The 12534-nt window shown below is 32.1% G+C and overlaps 1 protein-coding gene across 3 annotated transcripts; it reads left to right on the top strand.

The window, feature by feature from the left end:
- Nucleotides 1-243: 243 nt before the first annotated feature.
- On the top strand, nt 244-9393 carry LOC143076407 (elongin-B-like). 3 transcript variants are annotated; one of them, XM_076252164.1, is made up of 4 exons: nt 244-381; nt 3993-4136; nt 7134-7233; nt 7938-9393. In XM_076252164.1, exons 1-4 carry the CDS (start codon nt 379-381, stop codon nt 8048-8050), a joined length of 360 nt encoding a protein of 119 aa, XP_076108279.1. In that variant the 5' UTR covers nt 244-378; the 3' UTR covers nt 8051-9393. The 3 variants fall into 3 exon arrangements, with proteins under 3 accessions (XP_076108279.1, XP_076108280.1, XP_076108277.1); XM_076252165.1 differs by lacking the exon at nt 244-381 and adding an exon at nt 600-617; XM_076252162.1 differs by lacking the exon at nt 244-381 and adding an exon at nt 905-967.
- Nucleotides 9394-12534: the final 3141 nt, after the last annotated feature.

The following is a 12534-nucleotide window of genomic DNA, read 5'->3' as shown; positions in this document are numbered from 1 at the left end:
TTCCGAAGGGGTAAATTCCGAAATCCCGAGCTTAAAAACACCCGATCCCGGAGTCCCGATAAAGGTCCTATCCCCCCTCATACATCTATTAAATTAAATTCAGGCTCAGTCGATACGAAAATGGCGGGAATTTCGGTTACTGCCCTTTAATCATAAAGGAGGGATAGGAAAGCTACATTTCTTTCTATATTTATCTAACGCCTTGATGAAAATGCATTATTGTTTTTTTCAGATACTTTACAATAAAACAATAAAAGAAGTAACGAAAAGAATTTTTACGATAACATAATAGTAATTCCAGAAAGAAAATCAGAAGCAGTTCATCTAATAGTTTATAGGTGGCGCTGTGTTCTGTTGACTCCAAAACGAGGAATCAAGATGGTGGGTTACAGCGAAAACGTTTTGAGAAATAGACTAGACAAAACCAATTTTGTAGAAATTCGATTATACAAAATGAATGAAAACTCATGTTTTAATACATATCTTAATAACTGAAATAAGTACAAGGGCTTTAACCCCAACCATTGGTGTAGATCGTAGTATCCTGTTGTTACTATGGCCGGTCTTGAAAACAACGAATTTTCTTAGTTTTTGCATCATATTGAGTTCATTTTATGGTCCGTATTTTTGAAATTCACGTTCGACATTTTATTCGAATGGGAAAATAACCGTTAATGTTGAGTCAGTAGTTGTTTCGATTACTCAGAACAACGTGACCATGTGTCATTGCGAATTTACAATTTGAATCCGATCATTTATAATTTACTGCGTAAGATACATCAGTCGGTTTCACAAAACAAACTAACAATTAAGATTGGTCTTAAGCAATGCACAATTCAGTATACTGAATTCATAGCCTAGTGGTTAAGACCGATGGCTACGATGATGTAGGTCCCGAGAAATTGATTCAGATTCCGGGATGCTAAAATTATCAGTACATCAAAAGGGTGGTTTTCCCCTCTCACAGGTCTGTATGTTCCAGACCATAGGAGTATTTCGACCGTACGCATACAGTCCGGACCGTATACATATACTCGTACAGTCCGACCAAACATGTACGGTCGAACAGTATGAGTATATTTGCGTATGGTCCAGTACAAGCTGACCATACATGTGATTGGATCATATGGGTTATATGAGGGGGGATAGGACAATTAGATCGAGTAACTGAACAAACGAACAATTGAAATTAAACATTTGTTTAATTGTACATGTATATCTGAATCCTATTATCAATGATTTTGGTACACTCGCCCAAGGTGACACTTGCTACAACAAGCAACGTAATACTTTTTACATTTAAAAAGGTACATGTTTGCAGTTCATGCATGTCCATCATTTGTCCATTTGCATTTGCAATTTTTTTTTAAATTACTAAACTTTCTAAAACAACTGTCCTCCCATATTATCGTGATTATGTTTACTTCAGATATCTTCAATTTCAGTGATTATAATTCAATTAATTTATAACTGATCGACATGCTAAATACAAGAGATTAACAGAGTTGATTAGTGTAATTTTTTTTTAAATAGTTAGAATATAATTGAACTTTTTTATACTAATTTGAGAGTTAAGTTATTTTGATTTGTTATATATGCATTTGTATCTAATAAACTTGACCAACTTCTTAATATTAGTCTGGTCGTACGGTCCGACCGTATGAGTATTTTGAAAAAGTACGCATACTGTCCAGACTGTACGTGTACGGTCCAAATACTCTTACACTCTGGAACATATACATCTCTGGTACCCAGTCTGGAGTTAAATCTAGAATGGGTACTTTGGGGGCTAGGGTTGGTCAAAGTTGCCCTCTACTTTGACCATGTTGACCTGGAGATCAATCTACTGATATTGCTTCTGTTTGTCTGTTCCTACCGAATATCCCGGTGGTTCTCTCCGAGTACTTCTGCTCTCTCCACCATTATAACAGACTTCCCAATGTTCTAGTAAATATTGTTGTGAATAATTTAGTGAGACATCTCCATTTATCCCAAAAGGGAGTGTACACGAGTTCCACTACCCTGGCATCTCTGGAGGGGTGCTCAGAATAATGTAGGAATCTACCAGTACATACATACCATGCATACTTGCGATTAATCATAGTCATCATGGTCATAAGTATTTTTTTTTAATTGACGCCTGATCCTGTATGATGTTAAAACATTAGGATACAAATGTATCAAGTTATTCTCAAAACCCTGCAGTTATGAATAAATATTGTAATTAATTTATAAATTTGTAATTAATTCTTTATAGACATATTTTGATGTTTAATACACCTTATTGGGATTCGTCCGCATTACATGATATCACACAGGTTCCCGTAACATTTTGATGTCATAAAACAAAATATCTGACGCCACAATGGGAAAGTGATCGTTGTACATGTTGTATGCGTCAAAAGTTCAAGCGGCCAGGTCATCTGGGATTAGCGATAAGGTGTATAACGTAGGACTCTTTATATTTTCTCTATGTTAGTATCGAAACGTTTGTAAGGGTGCATAGTTTATCTTACTTTTTTGTCTGCTGCTACTTCTTTCTCCTTTAAAATTTTTTACAGAAACTTTCAGGGCTCACGCTACCAGGCGACTTGGGCGAGGAAGTCGCCTTCCTGACCGTCACTTCGCTTTCCCCGACCCCCAAAAGCGAAAACAAGTCGCCCTGTTCTTGACGATAGTCGCTTTTAGTCGCTTCCGTCATCGGACATTTTCAATTTTTACCAAGTTGATGAAACATCAATTTTTTACTGATAATTAAAGAAATTCAGACATAAACGATTCATTATCTTTAGAAAAGAGGTTGAAGCATTGTCTTCGCAGTGTGTAGCAGGTTATTTGATAAAAATACAACTTTTTATCACTTCGTGCATTTCCGTAGTGCTTGTTTCCGTAGTGCTTGTTGCTCGAAAACGTACATCAACCTAAATTTCGGCGGCAAAATACGTTTGTTACTTCATTTAAACGTGATAAAAGTTGCCTCCAGTAAATGTTTAATCCATTTATTGCATTAAAACCATCATGTTCCTTTCCAAATAACTTGTCAAACATCGTTTATTTTTGTAAATTTTCTTGCATTCGTCCGCCATTGACCGATTTCTAAACTACGGATCTGAACCGGACCAGCTATGACCCTAATCCGTACTTTTACAATAATTACTACGGACGCACGGATGGAACAGCTGACAGAAGAATATTGATCCCAAAAGGGAAAAATTACGCATTCCACACGCATTAAGAGACTTTTGGTTACATCTAATTGATTGGTGTATATAATTCCCTATATTTTTTATGGATTGTTTCAAACTATTGATTAAAAAAAAGTTGCTTTATAACTCTGAGACTTATTATACTAACACCAATATATTATGGCCCAGCTTAATAACTTTTATATTATTTATGAGAAACACTGAATTTCATACACAAGATAATTTTTAATTAAATTGTAATTGATATATTATAATTTCTTTACATTTTTTAAAATAAAATTATTTTTTTTTAGTGCTAGATATTTAGTTGGTAGTTTCTCACAAGAACCTTAGTAAAACTTAAACAACTTTAAATTTCAAATGTTACTTTAATAGTAATTTTTTACTCATATGAATTGAACAATATAAAAAGAACATTATTTACATATGGCCCTTTATACTATTGTAAAATCCAAACATTGTAGCGCACCGCGCGAATACGCACTTCTCTTTCAAATCTCACCACTTCTCCCTATCAGTTTCAAAAAGAGAAGTCACTTCTCCCTATAATTCTGAAGTAGTGTGAGCCCTGAACTTTGTACAACATATAACATAATCGTTTAATTTGATGGTCTTCATTTATATCATGTACATGTATAAAGAGAAACATTAAAACACAGTTTTATCTATTATCTTTCACTTTCAGAATTTTGATTGCCTTTATTCCTTCAATCCCCAACTTAATTCTAGTACATATATTGATTCTTCAAAAGATAATTATTCATTTTATATTAATTATACTTTTAGGATGTATTTTTAATGTTACGAAGGAAGAAGGCAACTATCTTCACTGATGCCAAGGAGTCTACCACCGTGCATGAAGTAAAGAGAATAGTGGAAGGTATTCTCAAGGTCAGACCTGAAGATCAGAGGCTGTATAAAGATGACCAGGTAAATACTTTATATGGACCATAATTTGCTATTGGGCTCCGTTTCCTATAACTATAGAAAAGTGATAAAATTTGAATTACTGTAAGAAAAGTTGTAACTACATCTAAAGATGCCATTATTTTTATTAACATACAAGTGTATGCTACTCTTCCCTAGAAAAAAATTGAAATATACGAATTTCAAAGATTCTACAACCGTATTTTTGTGTCGTTTCTCGCGTTACTTTTTGCTTCCGAAGAGCATAACGCTGACTGATTTATAGATAATCGTCACCGGCAAATTCGTAACTTTTGCTTTCAAATAACAAAGAACATCGACCAATAAGAATAGTGAGAAGAAAATGCCGAGAACTATAAGTATTTATGTAGCAGATGTAAGAACAGTGGCGTGATTTTTGTGTCCGATTTCGTAACGCAAATTTTAGATGATGTAATCTGCTTTGTTGTAATAGAATTCTTAAAAACAATATGCAAATATGAACTCTCGCGAGATGTTCAAACAGGTAAATCAGAGATGATTTACATTCTTGTTTTGATCTTCGTAATAATTAAGTAAGAAAATGACGTTATCGTTATGCGTTACATTTCACACGAAACAGAAGTCCAGTTATTTATTAAAATTGTTTTTGTCCTTAAGTTCTAATCATTTCCGGTCATACGTGAAACATGTGACTAACATGTGATCACGCCCTTACAGCCGGACATACGATATACTAGTTCTAAACATTGTTTTTGTTTCCAACGGGATGTTAGCAAACATAATCTGTAGACTTGTTTCGACTTGTTTAAAAAAGGAAAATACAATTTTCAAAGAGATAGCGCCGGGGGCCTATTATTATTCCTATGTGCATAATGTTACATACGATCTTGTGTGAAAATAAATGCCCAATGACTTGACAAAATCGATTTCAAATTTGACCGACGTTTAAACACACTACGTTTCCCAATAACGATGTAAAGGGTCCTTGGAAAATTCAATCGAAATTACGTCTCTTATCATGGTGCCTATGTTCGTTGGATTGATTTTGCTTCAGCAGTAAATATTACTGGATATTTTAGGTGAATAAAGATAATTAAATGAAAAATGCATGTTAATATACCGTTACACTAGGAATGTACAAAGTTGGTAACTTTGTCACAATTTTTAATTTTTTTTTTTTATTCATGTTCTGCAAACACTTTTCAGAAACGCAATAAACTTGTCAAAGGAAAAGTAAACTTTTACCAGGCATGACTTCAAAGGAAGTACTTTATTGATTTTAGCCCACTAAAGTAGGTTAAAATGTGGAAACCATGTAGATGGTGTACAGGTCACAAATATCACATGGTGCCTATTTTAAAGATTTTAATTCCAAGTTAAAAGTTTTTTTCTTTACTGGATTTAAAGAATTTTACATTGCCAATGATTTGGAATAAATCTTATATAACTGGAATTTCAAAACCAAATATAAATATATTTTTTTGTCCAAAACATCAAGATACAACAATTATGGTATCCTGTATCAATGAAGAAAATATGGAAAATTCTGAATAAATTGTACTAATTGTTTTCAAAACAAGCACATATTTAGGAGTTTTATAATACTGTTACATTTAAGATGGATTTTAAGAAAAAGTATACTGTTCAGATTATTTTAAGCAGATTTTGCAATAAAATAAAACTAAAAAAATGCTTTCGGTTTCTTATGGTTTCCTGTCACGTTTAAAAAAAACTTTAATATAACATTGAAAATAGATTTTAAATATTAACATGAAGCAAGTAACACTAGTAATGGTGTTTATTTATGCCTTTTGAATTATATTGTGCAAAATAAAGAAAATAAAGATTGGTTTCCTGTTTGGTTTCCTGTCACGTAAACGGTGAATCAAAATGTATTAATTTTTTCTCGAAAAACTCAATTGTTCCATTCATACTATTCTAACACCAACACAACCCACAAAATAAAAGTTAAAATTTTAGAACTTATAAAAAAGGATACAAAAAGAAACCAAAGGCCGAATACCAAATTATGGTCCATATAGTTCATCAGTCTTCACACTTAAACACAAGACGGCATTGGATTGTAAAATTCTCCTCTACAAGCTAACAGAATCCAACTAAAATTTTCAAAAACTGAGTTACAAACTTGTGGACTCGAAAGTTTATTGTGAAGGCTGGGTAAATTAAGCTGCTTGCATTTTGCTAGAAAAATAAAAATAATGAACGGTTTGAAGGTTGAAATATTTTTTTATTTTAATTATTATTGTATTTTCCTTATCAGAAATTCACAGCAAATTTTATGTCTTCTTGGGCTTCTTAGCCATTTATTAGCCTCCCAAACACAGTTTGTAGACTAATTGGTTTTGCTAAGTTCTTATTAGTACTATTCCATTAAAATTTATGTGGGAGAGTAGGAAGAGAAGTTCATTATTTAACAGTGGCGGATCCAGAACTTTTCCTAAGGGGGGCCCGCTGACTGACCTAAGGGGGGGCCCGATCCAGTCATGCTTCAATGATTCCCTATATAATCAACCAAATTTTTCCCATGAAAGGGGGGCCCCTGGATCCGCCTATGTTTAATATGGGTCATGGGTCTTTTCTCAGTATGCGTTGTCTACTATCATTAAATGCAAAATTATCTAAAAACTGGTTCTTGGTTGTAGGGATATTTTGTAAATCCCTTCCTACCGGCTACCCTCCAACATGCATTTTAATGGAACACTCAATTTCAGAATCGCCTTTATGGCACCGTCAATGGATTTGTTTACTTGATGATGGGAAACATTATGTATCTGAATTTATTTGTCATGTTTGTAGTTTAGAATCTATTGAATACATCTAGTGCATCAGTCATCAGGTTATAGTTTCTATGAATGGAAAGATGGATGCAATGCATAGCATATTTTTATAGGATTTGAAAAAAATCATTGAAATCATTTTACTGTAACCAACTAAGTATCTTTTCTTCTCATTTTTCTGCTGCAAACGTTGATAAAATGTTTTTTTTACTTCTTTCAGCCATTGGACGACAATAAGACGTTAGGAGACTATGGTTTTACGTTTGCCACAGCTAGAGCCCAAGCACCAGCTACTATTGGATTAGCTTTTAGACAAGATGGTAGGTTCAACAGAATGTCACAATATTTATGCTAACAACAGTGCAGTGTTTATATAATCTATATAACACAAGGCAGGGTTGTTTACATAATGTTCTGTAGCCTTGTAGGCAATTGTAATATTTGAAAAAAGACGTCTAGTTAAGGACTTTAATGCACTCACCTAATATACAGCTAATTTCTCTGAAAGAATTATGATTTAACTTTGATTTTTGCCTGGTCACAAAATAGTACGGTGCAGTTTTTGTAAAATTAACATTTATTTCAGAAATTACTGGAAAATTATAAAATTACAACATGTTTTTCAAGCAAAGGAAATAAATCGTATCTCTTCTTTTATGCAGAATAATTAAGTGAATTAGATTCTTAAAATATTGAAAAACAATATTAACAACTGTCAGTCTGCATGCTTTTGCATTCCTTAATATCGTTTTTTCATTCAAGACCAAGACTTTATCTCAACATTTATTAAAATCAAGAATTTCTGTAATTTTATGATGTTGGGTAAAATAACTATAGTTTCCAGAATCCCTTATCTACTTTGTTATCAGTTTATTATTGAATATATAAGGCGATTTCCGTGTACCTAATCATGTTAATAGTGCTATAAGAGTACAATAAATCATATTTAAACGGTTCTATTTCTATCTTTAACTTCAATAGATATAAAATTGTCTGAAATTAAGATTTTTTTCTTTTTTTTCAGATGGAGAATTTGAGGCATTAGAAGTAACGCCTTTGTCTAATCCTCCAGAGTTACCAGATGTCATGAAGCCACAGGATACAGCCACACATGCACAGGAACAAACAGCATCATAGTTATCTCCTCATACTTATCATCAGATCATCTCGTTTAAAGGGAGATAATTTTCCCGTATTTTTTTTTAAGCCATCAGTACTAGCAGTTATTTTGACATTTTAACTTAATTTATTTTGTACTTTTCCTGTACTGTTTATTGTCTTTTTACTGAGGATGTGAATGGTTGATTGGTTGATGAAGGATGGTTGCATGTTTAAGAACTGTTAACAATTACTGCCATATTAAAGTATTTACAATGATATGATCAAATGCCACTTTAGTAGTGGCATCATGATTAATTATTGAAGACAGCTGAGAATAAAAAGAACAATCTTTAAAAGATTGAAATGAGTTTTAACCGTTGTTCTGGGACTGCTTTTTTCAGTACAGCTAAAAAAATATTTAGTTTTTTATTTCTCCATATTTGATCACTTTCAAAAGAAGAAAGGCCCTCAGTGATGTCTATTGAAGAAGGCAATGAAAATGCAACTTCTTGTAAACACTAATAATATCTTAAGTGCTTTTATTTTTTTAAATTTTGTAGAACTTTTTCTTTTTTTTATTTATGCTAGATTTGTTTTTCTTTTGAAACTTTAAAAAAATCATTATATGTAAATTATCAAGAGAAAGTGTTTGAATTTATTCCCCATACATCAAAGGGAAATGGTCAGAAAATATGTGCACTCACAGTTCTGCATTTATACATAGTTCCATCTCGTTTGATTTATTATCTGAGTAATAGGTTTATTTATTGAGCAGTATTTGAATTGATTTGTTTATACTTGTATGCTTTTTTTTTTACAAAGAACAAGTTTTGTTTATTAAGTCGTGAACAAATGTTAACAGTCCATGATTATACAAAAACTCATAATTAATAGGCTTCAGTTCCACATTGTTAAAATCATTAAGCCTTTCTCAATTGTTTTAAGTTCTTACATTTAAATTTTCAATGTTATTATAATTGTTAGGTTGCTGTTCAATAGATATTTTCCTCACACTTCCTATATTTATTTAATGGATATTTTTAACACATTATAAAAAAGATAGATATACAGTATAAACATTGTTAACAAGAAAACAACTAAAATTTTCTGTAAAAGTCTCAGTAAAATATGTAAAAAAAAACATTTGCTGAAACTATTTGATATTTTAACTTGCGATACTCCATAAAATGTGTATTGAACTCCTTCAGTTCTGAGTTTGTTTCTGATTTTTACTTATTATGAAAAGTTGTACATGCAATAAGTAGTTCATTTATTAAGAATTAAAGATGTATGAAAAGTGTTTAGTGCTGTCTTGGCAGTTTGTTTGTACATGTTTGTAATTGGACTGAAATGTTACACGATATAAATATACAATGTACTGTTAAGACTTCAGTTTGTCTGCCATTTACTATTAGTTTAATAGTTGAAGGTGGTACCTAATACTACAGGGAGATAACTCTTTAAAGTCAGCTAAATGTTTTAATTACATTGTGTTGTAATAGGAATATTAAGCTTCTTAATGATAAAAATTGGTGTTTGTCAAACTGCTATATAACCAGTGTAATTTTTCTGACAAAACAGTTGGTTCTAAATTTTTGAAATTTTTATATTTTTGTTAAAGGGTCAAAGTAAATACTTTGACAAAATTTTATGAAAATTAAACGAGCCAAATTAATTTTAGTGAAACTGTTGGGTACCACCTTAACTCTTAACCCTGGAAAGAAAACCCATAACTACTATCTCAAATTGTATTTCAAAATTCTTATAGATTTCTTTTATTCACAACTTAGTGTTTATTCGCTTATAAACAGTTGATTATTACTAGTTAATGATATTTGGTATGTTAAAGAATTGGAACATCTCATTTCTATGCTAGGATATTATTTTGCCCCTGCCCTTCAGTCATGGTAAAGAAACTTGTAAACCTTTGTGTAGTTGTCCATTTAAAGTTAGTGATTAGTTCAGTTTAAGACAAACCATAAATGGTTATGCAATGATATTTGGTATCCCGTTTTATTAACATAACATTTGAATGTAAAATATACATGGAGATTTTAACCCTCATCAACATTAATAGATTCTTTTTGGATTTCTGAAAGACAAATATGTTATTGATTATTGATACAGCCACCATACTGTGAACATAAAAACACCTCCGACAAAATCTTATTAAATTAAGATATATTGTTTCCTTTGACTAAATGAAGGTCAAGTTCAATTTTCACGATTTTAGAAGATTTGTTGTTGAGTTTTTGACTTATCAGTAGGGAAAGTAATTCTTATATGATTTTGAGATATTTCCCTTTGAACAGTAATTGATAAGTATTTCTTAAACAGATTGCGCATGCTGAAATGTCTAGTTTTCTTTACTATTCATTGAAATTATGTTGATAGTCCTAAAAAAAAGCTTTAACATGATCCAAGAAAATGAGGTCAAGGTCATATCAAACAAGAAATAAATGTACAACTTACAATAATTCAATACCCTAAATATAGTTGACCTATTGTTTGTAGTTTCTAAGAAACAGACTTGACCAATGAACCATGAAAATGAGGTCATGGTCAGATGAACCATGCCAATAAAATTAATAATGGAAATAAATTAATAATGGAAATGGGGAACGTGTCAAAGAGACAACAGCAGAAGGTCACCAACAGGTCTTCAATGCAGCGAGAAATTCCCGCACCTGGAGGTGTCCTCCAGCTTGTCTCTAAAGAAATATATATACTAGTTCAGTGATAATGAACGCCATAATAAACTCCAAATCGTACACAGGAAACTAAAATTAAATATAATACAAGACTAACAAAGGCCAGAGGCTCCTGAAGCAGACATGAACAATCCTTCAATACAACAAATATAGTTGACCTTTTGCTTATAGTTAAGAAAAACAGACCAAAACTTGAAAAACTTAACACTGAGAAATGAACCATGAAAATGAGGTCAAAGTCAAAGAAACCTGGAGGCGGACATGAATATTATAAAATATTTCTATACAAAAAATATAGCTGATCTATTCCACTTAGTAATAGAAAAAAAGATGAAAACTCAAAAACTTATCTTTGACCACTGAACCATGAAAATGAGGTCGAGGTCAGATGATGCCTGCCAGTTGGACATATACACCTTGCATTCATTGCAAACACCAAATATAATAAACTTCAGTATGAGAAAAACAGACCAAAACACAAAAACTTATCTTTAACCACTTAACTATGAAATGAGGTCAAGGTCAGATGACACCTGTCAGTAGAACATGTACACCTTGCAATCCTGCCATACAAAAATTATGCTAGACCTATTGCTTACAGTACATTGTAACTGAAATATGGACTTGATTACCAAAACATAACCTTGTACACTGATCCATAAAATGAGGTTGAGGTCAAGTGAAAACTGTCAGATAAGAATGAAGAACTTTCAAGATACGCACATATCAAATATAGTTCTCCTATTACTCATAATAAGAGAGAAATTAACTTTACAAAAAATCTTTACTTTTTTTTTGCTGAACCATGAATCTGAGGTCAAGGGCAATAGACACGTGACAGACAAACTTTGTAATATATCTATATTAAAAGTATAAAGCATCTAGGTCTTCCACCTTCTATAATATAAAGATTTTAAGAAGTAAGTTAACACTATCCCTATGTCAAGCTTTCTGCAACAAAAGATGCAGGCTCTACAAAAATTGAATCCTTTGGGTTCTTATATGCTAATTCCAACAATGTACAAAATGTACTTAGATTTTGGATGTGGAACATAATAAGTAAATGTCTTATTTCAAATCTGCCAGTTCTTTGACCATATTTATTTTGTGTCACAAACCTATCCTGTGTCAAATATTTTTTCACAATCAAAATTCAGAGCTTTACTGTTGAGGGTTCGACCTCTGCAGGAAAATCCAGTTTACTGTGAAAATCTCTTGTTAAACTTTGAAATCTTAAAATAGTTGACATGCAAGTTTGTAATAAGTTCAGATTTAATGGAAACACTTGATGTATCAGTGGTATTTAGTTATGCAGTTGTATCACCATTAGTATTTCTCCTTTCCATCCTGCACCTTCAGTCATGGTTCATTGACTTTGAATATTTTGCATAGTTTAAAATTGAGGATGGAAATGGGGAATGTGTCAAAGAGACAACAACCTGACCAAAGAGCAGACATGTCAGGTTCTCACTCGTGATTAACATGAGGACTATATTTGGTATATGGGATCCTTGCAAGGGTCTAAATTTTGTCCAATATGATTCACATGACAATGAACTCCTTTCAAGGATCAATGATTTAAGGTCAGGTTTATGTGGTTAAGTCCATATCTTTGATACTATATGCAAAAAGTAAACTATGAAAGGTATACATGTCTATCACAGGATTCATCTGATGTTGCTCTCAATTTTAAGGTTCATTGGTCAATGTAAATTGTAAAACTTTTGTGGTTTTGTCGAATTCTAAAATACTATAGCAATAGATCAGCTTTATTTGGTATACAGAATGATTTTGAAATGAACATGTGTA

The sequence above is a fragment of the Mytilus galloprovincialis genome, chromosome 5, assembly GCF_965363235.1.
Source record: "Mytilus galloprovincialis chromosome 5, xbMytGall1.hap1.1, whole genome shotgun sequence".
In the NCBI taxonomy this organism is placed as follows: Eukaryota; Metazoa; Mollusca; class Bivalvia; order Mytilida; family Mytilidae; genus Mytilus; species Mytilus galloprovincialis.
This window is presented reverse-complemented; position numbering and strand designations above follow the sequence as displayed.